We start from the raw sequence: 21,397 nt of genomic DNA on the forward strand, positions 1-21,397 counted from the left end.
CTGTGAATTTCTCACTTATTATGAGTAATAGGATAATTATACTTGGTATATGGGTTGAAACGCCTACATGACCTTCAGAGAGGGTTTCACCTGACCTCGACCACATTTCATGGATCAGTAATCAAGGTTAAGGTTACATGATTAGGTCCATTTCTCAGATACTATAAGCAGTAGGTCAACTATATGTTGTGTATGGAATGATTGTTAGGGGTATATGCCAGTCTGGCAGGTTTCATTTGAACGTGACCTCACTTTCATGGTTCTTTTGTCAATGTCAAGTTTTTGTGTTTTGGTCGGTTTTTCAAGTATTATAAGCAATATGTCAGCAATACTTGGTGTATGGAATGATTGTAAGGTGAACATGTCTGTTTGGCCTGGTTCATCATACCATGACCTCATTATCATAGAACATTGATAATGTAAATTTTGTGTAATAACCTTCATGTAACACACTTTCAACATAAACTCAAATTAAGCGAAAAATTTCAGCGTGTGCACTTTTGTTTAGATCTTGTATTGATTATTTTTTTTCCTTTTTACAGTTTACCTATCTATTTAGATTCAAAGTAATTGGCAAAAGTATGGAAATTAGTATCAGAATTCGCCACCATAGTGCTATAAATACTTGTAGATCTTATTTTTGCTACTTTTTTTCTTTTTAAAGATTCTCTTTTCACAATAGGTTTTGACAAAAATAAAAAAAATAAATCATGGGCAATAATTCATATAAGGAGACGGTTGTCAATTCCGGACATGTTGACATGATTGTAAATCTTATTGTGCTGAAAATTTTTGCCTCTCTATCTATTATAGTTGTTGCAAAATAAAACACAAAGAGGTTAAAAAGGCAATAGCTTTAAAGGGGTAAATTGACTAATTCAACCATGTTGACTTATATCTAAATCTTATATATTTGTGCTCTATATTGTTACTTTCTATCTATCATAGTTTGTGATAAAAATTCATAACATGATAAAAACGTCATTCAGTGACAATAGCACCTTTAAGGAGTCAGTCGACAAGTTGACTTATTAGCTTAACATCTTTACCAATTACAATTACAATTTCTCTCTTTCAATTATGGTTTCTGCAAAAATGGATACAAACCATCTCTCAGTGGCAATGACGTCTATAAGTTCAGTGTGCACCACATTTTTGATGTTATTTCTCCGAAGACAGAAAACAAATATTACAGTCCTTCCTCAAATGTAATTCGGAAAAAATGAAAATAAATATTTTCAAAATTTTGCAGTGGATACTGTTTTTTTGGTCATAATTAGCTTCTGTCAAAATTTAATAAAGTTCCATGAATGTTTGATAAAGTTGTTGATGACTGAAAAACTTTAACCTCAGACTAAATCAAGCTTCTACCTAAATTTCATAAAATTCCATGTAGGTTATTAATGTCTAAAAAAAAATTAACCACAGACTGAATCTAAATGTTGACGACGCCGACGACAGAATCTAGGATTTATGTCTCGCTTCCGCGACATAAATTTCGCAGGCTCGACAAAAATCATCGAAAAGCTAAAACAAAAGTTAAAGGGACGAAATTGTTTTTTTATTTATTTATATAGCCAGAAAGCCATAAGAACAAAATTATTATATACTATAGATTCATGACTATTCATTGGATACCAATTTTCGGGGATTTAGATATTAAAGGTAAACCAAATTGAAATGCTAAATGAAGTACATATTTTTTTAATCCTTGTATGATGACTTTGGATAAACCAAGAAATCATATAATATATCCACTAAATACAATTTTTCTCAACGAAATAAATAAATCCTCATTACTAAAATATAGCTACTCTTTTCGTCCAAATCGTGTTAAAGGATTGCAATGAATAGTGTAACACCGCTTGCGAATGATTGAACAGGTACGTCAAATGAGAAAACGTAGTGTAAATGCCGAGTTCATATCATGGAATAACTAAAACGTCCTTCTCACCTATTTTATTTTTGCTTTAATTGCACAATCGTGCAAGATACATCCGGTCAGGCTATGTGTAATTAAAAAGTATCAATGTTACTACTTGACAGGGTTAGGTGACATATGTATTATGTGTCCACCGTCCACGGGCACGACGGCACCATTTATCATAGATGCATAGTCACTGAGCAGGAATGCAACTGTATTGGCAATTTCATCTTGTTCTGGAAAATAAAGGTGTTCCAAATTATATATTTTTCTCTGAAAATTGCATCAAAAGAAGAATTCTCCAGTTCATTCAAATGTATGCTATTTTGAAGCATAAACAGACGTTTAAATTGTCATAAATCACCACATATGGCTATTTTTCATTAGCGTTTTTGTCAAAATAGGTATGAACCAAGGCCATACCGGAAAAAGACATTTAACTTGAATACACATCCGTGTATAAGATATGTGCCATTTTGTACCATTTCGTATTATCCGAACAAAATACATTTTTACTTTTTAAACAACAAGCAAATTTCTTTTATTTAACTTTCAGTTACAGTCTGTCATACAAGTGAGAGCTATAAAGCCAGGTTTAATCCACCATTTTCTACATAAGGAAATGCCTGTACCAAGTCAGGAATATGACAGTCATTTTCCTTTCGTTAGATGTGTTTGAGCTTTTGATCCTGCCATTTTATAAAGAACATTCCGTTTTGAATTTCCCTTCGAGTTCTGTATTTTTGTCATTTTACTTTTTACATAAATTTCAATGATTGTTTACATGTCATATATCCCTGGATGATAAAGGATTCTACCAACAGAAGAAAGTCTGCTTTATATCTTGATGTTGACCTCGATATTGACACATATGGACAACTTCAAACTAGAATCTATGACAAACGTGATGATGACAACTTTCCAATTCTCAAGGTTCCATTCATAGCATACTTTGCGCCATTCTATGGCTTTTATTTATCTCAATGTATACGTTGCACTCATGCTTGTTAACAATATACTAACTTCGTTCGTTTATTAAGAGATATGATTTTCTAATTCAAAACGATAACAGTGGCCTTGGCATACCTTCTTTTTACTTGAATTACAAGTTTACCTTTTCTCACAATTTTGACGCTCCTGTTCCTATGGTGATTTATATAAATATAAAGTAAAGTGGTGTTTTGAAAGATATAATATGTAATTGTTACTGATACATATTCCAATTTTGCCAAAAAAAATATTGATCTAATTGTTTGCTTTACATTCAGTGTTAAGCATGTGTTACATGTCCAGACCCAGATTTAAAATACCAATTTTTGTCTTTAAAATTTCAGAGGAAAATACTAGGATATATACCAAAGATGCGAGTTTTCCGAATTAGACTTATTACCGGATTTGTACTACATGAGCAACACGACGGGTGCCACATGTGGAGCAGGATCTGCTTATCCTTCTGGAGCATCTGAGATCACCCCATTTTTGGTTGGTTCGTGTTGCTTATTCTTTAGTTTTCTATGTTGTGTTTTGTGTACTATTGTTTGTCTTTTTCTTTTTTAGCCATGGCGTTGTCAGTTTCTTTTCGACTTATGAGTTTGAATGTTCCTCTGGTATCTTTCGTCTCTCTTTTCCACATCTCTCCTTCACGCAAAATGATAAAAATATAAATAAATGACATGTTTGGACGAATATATGTACATCAAATATCCAAATTCGCGTACTTCAATAAAAAAGAAGTAATGATAGATTAAACAGAAATGTCTTCTTCTTTCTTTCTTTTTGCTATCTTGCGTATTTTACCTTATAGTGACATAATTTCATAAATAAAATTGGCTTTATCTGGCAAAACCTTCTGGAATTGTTGGTCCTCACTTCTCTTCGACTTCGTACTTTATTAGGCCTCTTTTTCGATCGTCTCTGATCTAAGTCTTTTGTGGACGAAACGCACGTCTCGTCTATACGATTTCAATCTGGGTATCTATTTTGAGTTGTATTACAACCACTTGGTCGATGCCACTGCTGGTGGGGTTTTTCTCTCCAAAGGTATAACCAGCACAGTAGTCAGCACTTCTGTGTTGACATGAATTGTCATTGATTTGATCATACTTATAAATTAACTGTTTACAAAACTTTACATTTTTCGAAATACTAAGGATTTTCTGTCCAAGGAATAGATTACCTTAGCTGTATCTTGCAAAACCTTTTGGAATTTCTTTTGGGTCTTTGATGCTCTTCAATTTCGTACTTTATGTGGCCTCTTCAACTTTTTTATTAGAGCTTTACTGATGAGTTTTTGTAGACAAAACACATCATGCACACGTCTAACATTTAATCCTGGTATCTATGAATAGTTTTATGAGCTCAGTAGTCAGTACTTTAGTACTGACATGACTTATAACAAATAAAGGCAACAGTAGTATGCCGCTGTTCAATAGTCATAAATCGATTAAGCGAAAACAAATCCGGGTCACGAACCAAAACTGAGGGAAACAAATGTTTACAAACCTTTCTAAAATTGTCCGTTTATAAATTTTGATATTTAAAGAAACTAAGGTTTCAACTCCCTTAGGCAAAATAGACCTAAGATTGATTTGGCTATATTTATGTATTTTTTGTCATATAGCTCTTCAACTGTTTTGATTCTTAAACAACCTCGGCTTTCAAAATTTCGGCTTTGAGCGTTCCTGATGAAGTTAAACCCAGAAAAGTGCTTTGGGCGCCTGAAATTATTTTACTTGTTGTTTTCATTTTTCTATTGGACTACCACTGTAAATTGTTATGTACAGGACATATAGAGCTCTAGAACTGTTTGTTTTGCATGAACTGTACTACCTATGAATCGTCCCATCGGTATTCTTCCTGTAAAAGCATCTCTTTGTTCCTGAGAGGCCAAAAGCATCGCACCAAGGGGGGTTAATACTCCACCTGGGTTACAGCTGTTTACACGAATCTAGCAATATAAAAATTCCGTGGAAAATCAAATCTTCAACAGAAAAAATAATACTTAATTCATTAACATTTGACATGTCCGGAAGTAAAATTTTTAAACAAAGAAAGCTATTTGCCCAACATTTACTGATATTTATTTAGAGCTTCAGGAATTATGATGTTTGGATTTTCAACTCTTTTGATTCCAGCGCACCTAGTGAGTTTAGCTTAGAATAAATGCGCGTTCTAAATCAAAAGCCGGGTATCTTTGAAGAGTTTTTTTTTTCATACAAAGCTTCCAATGAAAACTAGACATGCGATGAACATTTATTTCTGTTTGAGAACGAGCTTGAAACTTTAAAAGCAACCAAGTGTAGCAATTGATTAGTATTTCAAACCCTTCTCTGACATTCCACACTAAATGCAACGTACGAATAATATCATTAAATAATCAATGCAATTATTTATTATTAAAGAGGTCATATATAATAGTAATCTTTAAAATTTGTACTTCAATTACTGATTCTAAAAATAATATAATCAACATATTTATAGCTTGCAAAGGGAAGTAGTTCAGGAATTTACCTATAAGTCAAAGTTTACCTTAAAAGGTCCACACTCTAATGCCATAGACTTTGTAAGCATATCCATGGCTGCCTTCGTGGTGCAATAAATAGGAAAACCAGGCGTAGTTAGAATACCGGAGATACTTGAAATATTCACAATGGCGCCACTTCCTTTCCGTGAAATAATTCCTTTGGCGACGATCTGTAATGACGCAAATATTGCAACATGCATGGTGCATACTTGAACAAATTGTTCAGTAGCATGAATGATTAATGACAAAAAGTGTACCGTTTAGAAAATATTGAAAAATTAAATAACAGTTTTTACATACATGTATTTATTGTATAGTTAACTGCATTCACTGTATCTAACTGGAAAATGATTGCAATGAAATAGATTTTGAATAATATGGTAACGGTTTTCATGGTTAAGTTTAAGGCGTTTTAAGATTTTGCAAATGATATAAAGATAAGAAGATGTGGTATCGTTGCCAATGAGATAACTCTTCGTGATAAACCAAATGACGAAGACGTCAGAAATATAGGTCATCATACGACCTTCCAACAATGAACAAAACCCATACCACATAGCAGGTTTTAAAAGCCCCCGACATGACAAATGTAAAAGAATTCGAAGGAGAAAACTAACTGTTTGTACAAAAAAATAAAACAAAAATAAGATATACAGCAACAAAAGACAACCACTGCATAACAGGCTCCTGAATTGAAACAGGTATATACAGACTATGTCGGGGTAAAATATGTAAGTGAGCACCGAGCCCTTCCCCTTACCTATGACAGTGGTCCAACAGCACAACATAAGAAAAAAAAGAGTAAATTTCCAAATGTATATAGCTAGTTAATGTATTCATGCAATACCTGAGATATGTTCAAAGCTGCCTTAAAGTTTACGTCAAAATGTCTACAAAGAAATAATAATGCAGGTTAAAAGATTGAACCTTACAATTTGCTATTATATAATAGTTTATAAGGCAGTATTGTCATATGCAAGACAACAAACATACAATATGTCAAATTCTAGCTGTAGATCTGGTCACATATCCTTAATTATTAATCAACTTTCTTGGCTGCAACACTTTATGATAATTTCAACTGGACATAGGAAATGGAAAAGACCTGTTAATGAGAAGATGAAGTTTTGTCCTCTACTTTTACCTTCTCCGGCCGAAAAAATGTCTCGTAGTAGTAGGTCGGTTGCAAGATTTTACATTAATTTTTAAATGTTGAATGATAGATGTTTGCTCGTAGTAGTAGGTCGGTTGCAAGATTTTACATTAATTTTTAAATGTTGAATGATAGATGTTTGCTTCACGCCCACTGGCAAATATTTTATTCATGTTCATGACGAAAACAAATTAACGATAAAGACAATAGGTTGTCATTAATAGAGTCCGTTCGGGATGAAGGTCGGGGAAATTTGAACTGACACTCAAAAATGAGGGTATATTCGATAGGGACAGAAAGATTGCCTTGCAACAGGCCACCGATCAACCCCTAAGCCAGTTATTGCAAGGTTTTTAACGTGCAAAGAGTGTGGCAGTCTCTCAATCGCATTTCACGACCTTATTCTGACCACCCCCCCCCCCCCCCCCCATTGCCAAGAATTTTACTGCCGGTCGGAAGAAGACAAAAGTAACCATATATATATATTCCATAGTCAACCTTCGGAAGCTAATTTGAAATAAATGTTACAAATGTATCAATAATGCAAAGCACTAGACATCACATTGAACAGGTTAACAGACATGTGCTGATTCATATCGCATAATCAAGGTTTTAATATTCATATATCCAATCTTTCCTTTTGAGTTTTAATTTTTATCATAAATTATGATATCCCTTTAAAAGCAAATGAAAAAAAATTAGAGGATCGTGGAGGTCAAAATCGCACACCTAGAAAATATATCGAATAATAAATGCCTAAACAGCGGCAGCTATCTTTTTTACACTGATTATGATTTTGACCAGATTTCAGTCAGACCAGCAAGAAGAATATTTCTTAATACATGGTAATGTAATTCAATAACAAAAACTCCTCTAGGAAGTGAATTGACGAGTTTTATCCATTGTTTGTCTTGCAGTTCTTTAATGCCGATCATCTTGTTTCTCAAATCTAATCTTTAATCAATCCTAATCCTATCTTATTTTTGGGAAATATTTTTACAAATTCAAATGTGACGTCACTTTGTGTGTTTTTATTTTTAAATTTCAAATGTGACGTCACTTTGTGCGTTGAGGCTTTGGCTAACTCGGCTGTGTATTTTTTTATGTGTTGGATTAAGTTGTTTTATGTAATGTATCCGTTTTTATTCTGTAGTTAGTCCCCACTTTGGTTTTATCATGTATATATCTATTATATAGTCATTTTATAAAATTTACTGTTTGCAAAATTATAAATTATTCTAAATAATAAGGATGTTCTTGTCCCAGGCAGAAACTCCTGGCCGTGTTAGGCGCTACTTTTTGGAAGTTTTGGTCCTCGGTGCTCTTCAGCTTTGTACTTGTTTTGGCTTTCAAACTTTTTTCATCTGAGCGTCACTGGTTGGTCTTGTGTGGACGAGACGCACGTCTGACTTATTGAATTTTAAGCCTAGTACCTTTTGTTAGCTATTATTCGTGTGTTTTTTTGTCCTATATGTTCTCCCATTTATTTGTATTGTGGTCCTGTCATGTGATGTTGTCGTTTTGGTGTTGTGTTTGACGTTGCCATAAAAGCTGGAGGTTTTTAATGCCACAAAACCAGGTTCAACCCACCATTTTTTCTTAAAATGTCCTGTACCAAGTCAGGAAAATGGCCATTGTTATATTATAGTTCGTTTCTGTGTGTGTTACATTTTAATGTTGTGTTTTTGTTGTGTCGTTGTTCTCTTATATTTGATGCGTTTCCCACAGTTTTAGTTTGTAACCTGGATTTGTTTTTATCTCTATCGATTGGTGAGTTTTCGAACAGCGGTATACTACTGTTGCCTTTATTTCTCTTTATCTTTAAAATTTCTGAGATATACAATGTAGCCATTAACCATCATTTAAAGCCAATTACTCCTTTATAAAATCGATTGACGTTTCTGTTAACATATTTAAATATCTCATTTTGCTAAACATTTCTGGTTTTTCACTCTAAAGTAGTTTCACAAAAGTTGAAATAAATCATAGAAGGACAGAATCTTATACAAGGAGTTCATTGACAATTTCGGGCATTATGCGTATGTGTGAACATGTTATTTTGATCATTTTTGTAGTACATGCCTTTCTATATATATGATTATTCTGGCTGTACAAGTTTTTCTATATTTATGATATTTTTCCTTCACTTGTATCTTTTTATCTTTATTCCTTTTTGCTGTACACGTCTTTCAACATCTATGATTCTTTTCAACATGATAGAAAAAAAATCATTGAAGGGCAGTAACTCCCAATGAAGGCAATTGACAATTCCGAGCGAAATGAAAATGTTCTAAATGATAGGCTGTCTCAGTCTCTTATACATTTCGATACAACCATAGGTTGTCTCAGTCTCTTATACATTTCGATACAACCGTCCTAAAATGTTGTCCTATTTGTTATAGGTTTAGCAAGTCAAGCCATAGTTGTCCATATGGATCAAATACAAACAAGATGCGCCATGAAACATCGAGGTAAATTTGTATAAACACTTGGCCATACATTGTTTAATAGACGAGATTGTTTAATAAATTATTTACTAGTAGGACAACAGACGCCACGTGAAGAGAAAAGCTGATGCTTTAAATCTTTTAATGATAAGCACATTGCAAAGCTTGCCCACTTTAATCGTTAAGGATGTACTTAGGTGATCGAAGGTAAAATTAAATAAATCAAGAATTCAAAATTGATATTTTAAGCTGGAAGAGTATTAGTTAAGGATCAAAATAAGCTAAAAATATTGATAGGTCATGGAGCTCCTTTTCGAGATATTTGATTTATAAAATATGGCGGTAAAAGGCTGGCTCGGACTTTTACCTTATATTTGCATTGGTATTATTTTGGTCTCAAATCAAAAGAAAGAAAATCAAGAATCTGCTTAAATTTTGTCAAATGACCATTTATGAGCTATTAAGTCTTATGTTAAAAGATAAATAGGTGTTATGGGGCAAAATATTTTATCTTGTATCGTATGGAAAACACTGAGGAGTCCGAACATTTGACACTTATTCCAAAACCTCACCTAAGTACATCCTTCAGGTAGTGTATTGTCCTTTTGTCGAACCTTCATTCTTATGGCAATGCTGTTGTTTTTTTTTCGCGACTTTGGTTTTTGATTGTCACATCCCCTCCCCCTTTTTAAGTTTTCAATATAACACAGACTTTAAGCAATTAGTTATGGAAGACTCTTTGATAATGCGCCTACAACTTACTCGTCTGTAAACTCTTCTGTTGCTTCAAGAACAGATTTGTGCCTAACAATTCCTGCATTATTTACTAAGAGATCTACTCGTCCTACGTCTTCAATCACTTTCCTTGTGTTGTTCCAGTTTCCAATATCTAAACATCTTGTTTCAATTGCTGAATCCTTCAAAAAGAAAGGCAAAGAGTCCTATTGGCACAAGCTGTAGACATTTTAAACGTGATTGTACATTTTTTTCTGTCGATAATTATATCTTGAAATAGGGCATTTACACTTAACTTAACTCAGATAGGTGACTGCTACATAAATAATGCATCCCACAAAAGCTATTTAAGTAGTTTTTTTGTCATAATGATGCGCCGAAAATGTCTTTTTTTTTCATTGTGCCAATAGGACTATTTGCCTCTAAAACTTAAGCAGGAATATTTAAATGATACTACCATACTAGACAAAGCTACCTGGAAACAAACAACTTGCATTTTCACTTATGAATGTACCTTCGATTTGTTCATACAACGCATTATAACTAACATCAAAAGCAAAATTAAAAGATTGATTGATTGATTGTTGGTTGCTTAACGTCCAGTGGCAAATATTTCATGCATATTCAGGACGAGAACAAGTTCACAATAAATACAATAGGTAGGTTCTGTAATAGATGAAGGGATTAAGGTCGGAGAAATTTAGACTGCCACGGGAAATGAGGGTATATTGGATAGGGACAACAATTTAGCCTTGCAACAGGTCGACTACGGACCCCTCAAAGAGTTGTTGCAAGGGTTCTTAACGTGCAAAGAGCGTGGCACTCTCTTTACACGAGGCATCGGATTTAACGTCCCCATTCTGACCGGACGTGGCTGCAAATTTGTACATCCCGCACAGCCAAACGGACGCCCCACTTTAGCACGGGTTTTACTGCCGGTCAGAGGAAGACCAATGGTGACCATACTTCTATTCCCCAGTCACCCTTGGGGGGGGGGGGGGGGGGGGGGGGGGAATTAAAAGAGGAGCAAAAGATAACAAAGGGACATTGAAACTCATAAGTCGAAAATAAACTGACAACGCCATGGCAAAAACGAAAAAGACAAACAACAGTAGACAAAACACAACATAGAAAACTAAAGACTAAGTAATCAACACGAACACAACAAAAAGCGGGAGTGATCTCGGGTGCTCTGGAAATTAAACAGATCCAGCTCCACATTTGTCACACGTCGTGTTGCTCATGTAAGTATAAACCTGGTTATAATTCTAATTCTAATAGGTCACATTCGAGGAAAAGAGGTTGGGATTGTGGTTACGACAATTGAAACATATTCGTCGTCATCTGTGAAAAAGACATTCCATAACAGTCAACCAACTCGTGATGGCGCCCGTAAAAAAATTTGAAGAGATGATTTCAAATTCACCACATGGAACTCTTGGTTTAATAGCTTCCGTGTGAACAGCAACCCTCTATCAAGGAAATCATGATAGGAAATACAAGCTCTGGAATATCGTATCAACAGGGAGAACATATGCAAAGTTCACAATATGCAAACGCTGTTAGAATGTTTGCTACATAGAAATGGGAAGAAGTGTTAAAGAATCTTACTAGCTTCTTTTCATTCTTCCTGAGATTGATTGATTGATTGATTGTTGGTTGCTTAACGTCCAGTGGCAAATATTTCATGCATATTCAGGACGAGAACAAATTAACAATAAATACAATAGGTAGGTTCTGTAATAGAGGCGTCTGGGGTTGAGGTCGGAGAAATTTAGACTGCCACGGACGTACAGATGGACAAAGATGAAACTTTATGTCATCTCGTTAAGTTGCTAAAGTAGTATCGGCAATTTTAACATTGACCCTGCTCGCAGCGCCAATGAAGTATCTACTAATAAACATCTAAATACCAACAAAAAAATTGGATGGTCGGTCATTCAGTCAGGAACGGCCGGACTGCTCTTCCGTGATAAATGTCGTCTGTTTAGCCTTTATTATTTACCGGAAGAGGCTGATTTCTAGGTAGTTCTTCGGACATCTCTAGATGGTCTATCTGATGACCTAAAACTAAACATAAGAATATAACACTACTTATCATATTACCTTTAACTTGACAGGTTATTTAACAACCCTGACGGGAGAGTACAACGTAAACAAGTGTGCGCCACTCCACAGTAAAGTAGTGCAGATTGCACTCCCCAACAAAAAATGGAGTGTGCAAGAAGGGATTATGTAAGAACGCACCCAAAACTTTGGAAAAAGTAGTTGAATAGATGAATATGCCTCAAGAGAAAAAACAAAGAGATGTTTATAAAGATGAATAGAGCCAAACTATTGCATACACACAGAGATACTAAACCAAATCAAAAATGCTAAGTACCGGAACAAGATTAAATCACAGCCTGCCTATGCTAATGTTGCAGATGAGATTATTGCCGTTGTAGGGATGCGCAATCAACCTCCGTTTGTACAACAGATAATTCATAACAAGAACTAAGTACCGGCAATAGTTTGTTATACAGAAGTACAAATTGACAGAACCTTCAGTCTGGGTAGCTTTCACGTTACGTCTATAGTTTATAAGAACTTGCGCGTACACAGAAAAGAAACCAAAGACCATCCAATCTTCGCAGGACCAATGCTGCTACACAAGGACGCATCATATACAACATATAGATCTTTCTTTTCTCACATTTCTGCCACACTGGAACTTGCAATAGATGATGCCGAACTTCGACTGCATGAGAATATAGAGTTCGGCAGTGACGACGAAAAGGCGCTGACCAAGGCCATAGAAAAAGCTTTTCCAACAGCAAAACGACGATTATGTACTAAACATTTGAAAGACAATGTGCAGCATTACTTGTGTTGGTGTCAGCACACAAGAAAGGAAAAACATCATCAACGCAATCTTCGGAGACGACGGCATAGCAAGTGCAGACGATACTTTCCAATTTGAAAGTGCGGATGCACAACTTAAGGATTATGTTCAATTTACCCTCAGTTCCTTAAATACTACGAACAGAGTTTTAAACCAAGAGTTCGCGAGTTTGTTAATGCAGCAAATAGCATTTGGGCACCTACAAATTGTGGACAAACATTAACACAGAATCTATGAACCGTGTAATGAAAGTGGCAGTCAACTGGAAGCCTCAAAATGCCCAGATTTGGTCAAAAAACTGTTTGACATGGTGGACTTTCAGTTCACCAATCTTAGATCAGCACTGCATCATTCAGGTGACTACATTCCTGTCAATTCCTTCAAATAATATATGATTGCTGGTGCTATCTGTAAAACGAAATCAGACGAGGAAAAAAGAAAGCTCTATAATAATTTCTTACTGGACAGTAAGAAACGAAAACATGACAATGTCATAATTTTCTCTGATGGACTGTATTCGGTTGTTAACAAGGCAAAGTTAAAAGCCAGGAAACCAATGCAGAGAAAGAGACCAAAAAACCGAAAATGCCGTAAAAAGACATTAATCTTCTATGATCGATTGATTGATTGTTGGTTGCTTAACGTCCAGTGGCAAATATTAAATGCATATTCAGGACGAAAACAAATTAACAATAAATACTATAGGTAGGTTCTGTAAAAGGGGCGTCCGGGATCAAGGTCGGAGTAATTTAGACTGCCACGGGAAATGAGGGTATATTGGATAGGGATAGAAATTTAGCCTTGCAACAGGTCACCTACGGACCCCTCAAAGAGTTGTTGCAAGGGTTCTTAACGTGCACAGAGCGTGGCACTCTCTTTACACGATTGATTGATTGTTGGTTGCTTAACGTGCAGTGGCAAATATTTCATGCATATTCAGGACGAGAACAAGTTTACAATAAATACAATAGGTAGGTTCTGTAATAGATTAATGGATTAAGGTCGGAGAAATTTAGACTGCCACGGGAAATGAGAAAATATTGGATAGGGACAGAAATTTAGCCTTGTAACAGGTCACCTACGGACCCCTCAAAGAGTTGTTGCAAGGGTTCTTAACCTGCAAAGAGCGTGGCACTCTCTTTACACGAGGCATCGGATTTAACGTCCCAATTCTGACCGGACGTGGCTGCAAATTTGTACATCCCGCACAGCCAAACGGACGCCCCACTTTGACGAGGGTTTTACCGCCAGTCGGAGGAAGACCAATGGTGACCATACTTCTATTCCCCAGTCACCCTTGGGGGTTTTCTTCCTGAGAAGCTGTTGTATGAAAGTAAAATAACAAAATTACCGAACTCGAAGGAAAATTCTAAACGGAAAGTCCCTTATAAAATGGCAAAATCAAAAGCTGAAACACATCAAACGAATGGAAAACAACTGTCATTTTCCTGACCAGCATTTCCTTGTGAAGAAAATGGCGAATTTACCTAGTTTTAAAGCAAGCTAGACCTCTCACTTGTACAACAGTCTCATAGAATTCCATTATATTGACAACAATGTGTGAGCAAAACAAACAGACATAATAGGTAAACAAGTCACAAATTGGGGTACAGCAGTCACATTGTGTAATAATCTCAATCACTATAAAAGCAAACATTCTAATATGACGTTCTTCTTTCGCTTTGGAAACAAAGCCATGTTATAATTCTAATAAAAAATGGGCAGTACGTGATTGACGTCACAATTGAAATTGTAACGTCAGTTGTGTTTAGAACAACGCTGGGAATCAAAATGGACATTTGTATTGATGTTTCATGCTGTACGTTTACATGTATCTTTCATTTCTGTTATCGTGAAAAGGTTAATTTTCTATAACGTTTTGGCTTCATCAAATCAACATGGATGCCTTTTAAATGCGTATTATAGGTCCGCTTCGAAGTACAACAGATCTAAATTTTCCTAGTAGAATCGAAATAATTATATCATGCCATGCTCTATGCTCATTTAAACATGGGTAGGCATTATATTTGTCAACATTTTACATATGTTACATTTTCAAATTTAAATAATTGATGTTTGCTTAACGCCCAGTGGCAAATATTTTATTCATGTTTAAAATGGCATATAAACAAAGCACCTTACAAACATGAAAGACAAGAATACCAAAAATAACCATAGCGCAATAACACAATCGCGGGATGTATAGACACCGAGCCACGAATGAAGTCAGCCTCATATGAATAAAGGAACAAGTCTACAAGATAAGGAGCACAGTGGTTCCCATGGAAATGCCCATTGTTTGTTGAAAAAACACGTCTTACAAACGTAACAAATATGTTGTCAATAAAAAAATCAAGCAACTTGATAATGTCAGTCCCACAGAATTTTTTGTTAGAATGAGAGTGATTTTTTATATATGGTACAATTTATCCTTCCGTTAGGCAAGAAATTGTATCTATGTTGGCCATTTCTTTTTATGGAACAAAGCAAGACAAATTCTTTCAGTTTGTCTTTGAGTTTGGAATGGTAACTACTTTTTCTATAGGGCAGAAATGTGAAATAGTTAAATACTATTGAAAGATGAAATGGTCTTCGATTTTATGTACTCTAACAGATCTTTGGATTATTTTTTTAGTATTCAACTCTGATTCAGGCCGACCCTAGAATAGGTAGGTTTACAATTACGTCGAAGCCCGGCTTTGATTGCTGATAATACACAGCCATAAGGATATATAATACACATTCATAACATGTTCTTTCAATTTTAGAAATATAATTCGAACATTGAAAATTGTTTAAAAGAAAGTTTTGATTAGTACACCAATTTATCAATAAATATATTGTCTGCCTTAAATATAAAAATAAGAAAATATGGTATGATTCCCAATGAAACAACTCTCCACAAGAGACCAAAATGACACATAAGTTAAGTTTATATTATAATATGATAAAAAAAAAACCGGGTCAATATGCCGAAGGTCTGTCATTGATTAACTAAAATTTTTAAAAAAGCGATGTCCTTGTGCTTTCCCGTAAAGATATTGACGGTCACCAACTACATCCTACTTTCAAACATTTTTATTGTATGGCATATATGTAACAATTATCACTACACGTACTAGAAGTATAAGTTTACAGGAATTGATTGATTGATTGGTTGTTGTTGTACGCCACTTTCAGTACTATTGTGTTATTTCGTGGTATTTTTGTTGGAACAGGAAACCGGAGTGCTGAGAGAGACCAACCGACTTGCGGAAGGAAAACTGACGATCCTAGTCAAATAAGATTGGATCGACCGCACCTGCAACCTGCGGGATTCAAATTCACAACATCAGTGTTGACAGGCTTGTGATAAAATAGTTCGACTTCTTACACCACTCGGCCATCGAGCCTATTACGTTTACATGAAACATACAGTCATTACTTATAGCTTTTTGTTTTTGCACAAGTTTTTCTTACCTCCTCTTTTAAGCTCCCAAGATCTGCCTCTGTCCTGCTAACAGCGAAGACTTTAGCTCCTAGCTCTGATAATTTAAGAGCGATACAGCGTCCGATACCTATTAAACGGAGGGAAAACATAAAGTTAACATAAATAAATTTATAATATTGTAACCACATGACTTTTGAAAAGGCTCCAATTACAATGTTTTGAAGATCATATCGTATTTCATGTCGTATCAAGAAATATGGTCACATCGACATCCTCAGAACAAGAACAAGAAGCGTAACGAGTTGAACGCCCTTCAGACTGTATATATAATACACATTCAAAAGGTGAAAACAAACTTACAAGAACCAATGCTCAGTTTTCAGAGAGTGTTGCTTATTCGCATTAAAGAATTATTGAAATTACTCTAAGGAGGTCATTGCAAGAACACGGCGTATTGTAACCAACGCAACCCATTTCATGTTGCACTGCTAAATTGCTGCACTTCATTCCGGTCAATACACTTAAAACAAATAGTCTAAATAGTTGCTGTGTACTCCGATCATATGGATAGGCATAGATGGGCATACTCGGCAATACATGTTTGTTTACATAACAAGCCAAAAATATTTACCTAGGTAATTGACTAGTCCAGTGAACGGGTTGCTTTGCATGATGGACTACTACATGTGTACAATTTACCGAGAACATTAGTTTTCTACTGTCATACAAACAAATTTTAACACATTGCCGGAAAAAAACAATCATCTTACTTTTTCTTCTTTTGTGTTGACAATTACAGACCATTTAACAAGGTATTTTTTCTATATTCTGATTTACAAATAAATATTTCTGCCATAAGAAAATAGATTTTGAAATACATGTAGCACATAGCCAGTAACAATATGGATGAAAAAAAAATTAACAGATTTCAGGCATTTATTCACGAGACAGCAACCGAACGACAAAAAAAGATATAAGACTTACATCCATTTATATTTTCAAAACCGGGAGGCATGATCTATGATGAAACTTGAAACTTAAAAATCATGGAAAAACATTTCTATAGAATGTATAAATATATCTATAAACAGGTACTATAGATGTATGTAGAAGTGCTACATACCATAAAACCACCTTTTTATTGAAATTACTGTAGTCTTGTCTTAATTCATGTCTTATATTTTCCAGAACATCTATGAGATCAGGTTTTTCAAGGGTATTTCATTTTCATATTTTTTTCTAATTTAAAATGTTCCATATGTTTTGTATGTATGCCATTAATATGTTCGTCAATCATTGTAAAACGATGTAGTTTTTGCTTTGTTTTCGTCTTTACAGGGTGGACTTACCTCTGTTTTAGACATAGGGATCTTATAATCTTTTAACAGACCAGGATACATGCCGAAATAGATAAAATCAGCTATGATTGTCTTCATATAAAAGTTCGACATGGTCGTGAAATTTGTCATTGTTTTGGACCCATCTTATCCAAATTAATTGTTTTTGCATGACTGGATATAAGTAATTACACTTTCGAAGTTCTGCCCGAAAAAAATATCCTTTTCAGATTTAAATTGTTGTTTCCTGATATATTCGGATATACCAAGTAAACCATTAATATAGTGTGTCAATTCTTCGTAACTGTTTCCCATTTTGCGCCATTGGCGACATTAGATATATGATTTTTCATGTTACGGTTATGCTCTTCTAAAATAAACGGTCTAAACCTTGGTGATCATCTAAATGACAAGAACGGGAAATGTTTTGTTAAAAAAATAAAATAAATTATTAAAGATAAGGAATCTGCCACAGGATCCAAGACTGTCAATTAGCATGTATTGTCTGTGGTGTCTCTCATACCATATTTGCCAATCAGGATATCTGTGCCGTATTCTCTGTGATTTTTGAAAGCGCAGTTGTTTTAAAAAGGCATTATAATGCACGGTAAAAAAAATTCTTGAGTACACAGTAGCATGTAACCTATTCCTCTTAAACGTTTATACTAGTTTTTAAGACCTCAAATAGTTTAATACTGGACAGTGGTCACTTCATTTCTTATTAAACGTGACATAAATACACAGTTTCAGTGAATAACAATAGACAAAACCTGTTCAACTACGACAAGACTTAAATAAAGGTCGAATTCTGAAGCCTGTGAACAATATATTTTTTTTTTAATTTGAGCCTGCAAATTGAAGATTATGTTATTCACATGATCTTGATCACATATGCTGAATAAAAATATTAAACATTAGATTCCGATATATATATATAATTATATTTCTATATTATAGTTTTCAAAAAGGTTCTTATATAAATAAAGTTTATTTTTGCATCTTAATATGAATAAAATTTACAAAGTAGTTTTTAGAGGTTGTTTTTATATATAACCTTTAAATGAATAATTTATTTTTAGGTCTAAAGTAGTATCTTGTTGTATCTGTGTTTTATCGAAATTCAGTTCACAAAGAATATGTGTTGCATAGGTAAACCAGGAGTATACTGCTTCTGTGTCTAAATTTTTGCTAAAGATGTAAGCCTCTTTCAAAAGAGTATTTAACTTATAACATTTAACGAATCAATAATATTAACGTCACTAGTCTTTACGAATATGATATTTGCAACTTTCTGATTGTTGAATGAAAAATGTAGTTGACAATATAAGCATTGTATATCTTAATGAAGTTATTGTTGATAACTCGTTACAGCATTAATTATATACTGGTACGTAAAGTAGCCATTAGTAAATATAAATACAGAGTAACACATTGTAGATCACATTCCCATATAGGTTCAATTAATGGCCAAGCCTAGTGTAAAAGGTCACGTAACACCGATGCCCATTTCAATGCATGTAAACATTGATCATGACAGATTAATAAGATAAAGAACAGATTGAATGTGATACTTTCTATTATGTCCTGTACCAAGTCAGGAAAATGGCCATTGTTATATTATAGTTCGTTTCTGTGTGTGTTACATTTTAATGTTGTGTTTCTGTTGTGTCGTAGTATGTGTTTCCCTCAGTTTTAGTTTGTTACCTGGATTTGTTTTTTTCTCAATCGATTTATGAATTTCGAACAGCGGTATACTACTGTTGCCTTTATCTATATTATATAGTCTGTGATATTTCGCAAAAGTACATAATGAAACACCTGTAACAAGGGCAATTTTACCTTTGGAGTTGATGTTCGTTTTTATAAAGATATGATCAGCTAAAACATTTAATTTAACATCGATAAACAAACCTTGACATACACATGGTACAGGTAAAGATGTGATCAGCTAAACTATTTACATTAACATAAATAAACAAACCTTGACATACCGGTAACATTGAGGTCACTAAACCTTATAGTGTCAGACAAAACGTTTTTGTTGTCTTTTGTGTTGAAGAGTACTCAGTTATTAGTTTTATCATATCTCACTAAAGTTTTATCAATAAAAATATAATAGTTTTTAAGAGAAATTGTCACATACCTTTACCAGCACCTGTAACAAGGGCAATTCTACCTGTGAAGTTGATGTTCATTTTTTTTAAAATATGACCAGCTAAAACATTTAATTTAACATCGATAAACAAACCTTGACATACACATGGTACAGGTAAACATTGTAAAGTCCGCACTTTTATCTAACTTTAGTAAACCAAACATCATATCATCAAGTACATAATACCAGATACAGAACAGACACTTACCATTCAATAGAGTATATGTTAAAGAGGTAGTGAGAATGTGTAATCTAAATATTTAATTATCAGTCACTATGAAGTAATTGCTTATTGTTTAAACACTAAATTTCCTATTTACCTTCGACTGAAAGTTGATCAAGTAAACCGATTAACTTCGTGAAAGAAATCTAACAAATTAAAACTACGGAAAAAATCTGAACTAAAAACATGCAAAGTATATTAATTAAATGTTTCGTAATCGTAAACATAATAGTCCAAGTCTTTCGGTCTTCTTGTACTTCGTTTCAATTACCGAATAGGAATTAACTGTTCTTTCTTGTGATAACTAGTAGACTGGCTTAAGGGAAGAGGGAACGTTTACTATTTTGGATGAATCACAAAACATGTAATATTTTGTACATACAAGAAACGCATTTCACCACGAATATAGAAAATAACCTAATGAATGAATTTGAGGGATCACTTTATCATAGTTTTGGAACATCATAAGCAAAAGGAGCCTCAATTTATATAAGAAAATATCTGAATCATAAAGTAATTGATCAATGTTTGAATAAGGAAGGAAGATTGATTCTTTTAAATATAGAAATAAATGAAAATATAAACAAGTCTAAATTGAAAACAACGTTCAAACCTAGGATTGCATTGGATAAAAAACCGCAATTTTTATACGTGTGCATGCAAAACAAATTTCTTGGTAGAGGGGTCTAAATACAGCACAAACAACATTTTCCAAAAGACCAAAAAAGTGAAAAAGTATATTTAAACAAAACGCATTTGACTAGCAGGCCGAACAACGGATGTTCTTTAACCCTGCTGACTGCCATGGCGATTTCCAAATAAACGGATCACCAGATGTAACAAAATGGATCTAATCAATGAATATATATATACACTGATAAATATTTATGCCCAAAACGCCCATACTGAAAGAAATGCCTTTATTTGAAAATAAAAGATGCTGTTGAAAATTATAGTTTTGAAATGTTAATAATAGGAAGAGATTTGAATGACATTTTATCAAATAAAGACAATAAAACTATAAACCTGAAAAAAAAAATAGAAAACCAGTAAACAATTTAAAAATGATGATAGAATCTCTAAAACTCATTGACATTTGGAGAGAATTAAACGTTGCAACCAAACAATTTACATGAAAATGAAGGAAAAAAAAACAGCTACAAAGAAGCCACTCGCATAGACTACTTTCTGATCAGTCCAGAATTAATAACACTGGTATTACCAGCTGATACCAGACCAGCAATAATAACACTTACAGATCACCAAGCAATATCACTAAAAATTAGATAATGTCCACAAAATAAAGGTAAAGAGTTCTTTCAATTAAATAAATATGGCGTAATACATACTGATACAGATTTAATTTTACAAATTGAACGAGATTACTATTAAGATATTTACGAAAGCTCTAATTCAAATAAAAAACAAATTGAAGAATACATTATAGATATTAAAATAGACCACAAGCTAATAGAAAAAGAAAGTTCTACCTTAGAGGGAGAAATAAGCATAAAAGAATGCACAAAAGCCGTATTTAAGATGAAATTAAACAGTTCTCAAGGGTCAGACGGTCTCAGTGTGGAATT

At 34.0% G+C, this 21,397-nt stretch overlaps 1 protein-coding gene across 2 annotated transcripts; it reads right to left on the reverse strand.

The window, feature by feature from the left end:
- Positions 1-1,944: 1,944 nt before the first annotated feature.
- LOC127721680 (L-xylulose reductase-like) lies at positions 1,945-19,681 on the reverse strand. Of its 2 annotated transcripts, none has more exons than XM_052228474.1 (7): positions 19,577-19,681; positions 16,126-16,223; positions 9,810-9,964; positions 6,295-6,337; positions 5,453-5,617; positions 4,754-4,871; positions 1,945-2,160 (listed from the first exon to the last, which is right to left on the reverse strand). In XM_052228474.1, the coding sequence occupies exons 1-7, from the start codon at positions 19,626-19,628 to the stop codon at positions 2,036-2,038; spliced, it is 756 nt and encodes a 251-aa protein (XP_052084434.1). In that variant the 5' UTR covers positions 19,629-19,681; the 3' UTR covers positions 1,945-2,035. The 2 variants fall into 2 exon arrangements, with proteins under 2 accessions (XP_052084434.1, XP_052084435.1); XM_052228475.1 differs by lacking the exon at positions 19,577-19,681 and adding an exon at positions 11,788-11,852.
- Between the last annotated feature and the right edge of the window lie 1,716 nt (positions 19,682-21,397).

Source organism: Mytilus californianus, unplaced genomic scaffold (assembly GCF_021869535.1).
Source record: "Mytilus californianus isolate M0D057914Y unplaced genomic scaffold, xbMytCali1.0.p SCAF_12, whole genome shotgun sequence".
Lineage (NCBI taxonomy): Eukaryota > Metazoa > Mollusca > Bivalvia > Mytilida > Mytilidae > Mytilus > Mytilus californianus.

Coding starts and splice junctions, on each gene's coding strand:
- LOC127721680 (XM_052228474.1), bottom strand. CDS start 19,628: ATGAACATCAACTTCACAGGTAGAATTGCCCTTGTTACAGGTGCTGGT. Junction 16,224..19,576: donor TGTTACAGGTGCTGGTAAAG/GTATGTGACAAT, acceptor TCCGTTTAATAG/GTATCGGACGCTGTATCGCT. Junction 6,338..9,809: donor ACAGAAGAGTTTACAGACGA/GTAAGTTGTAGG, acceptor ATTTCTTTGTAG/ACATTTTGACGTAAACTTTA.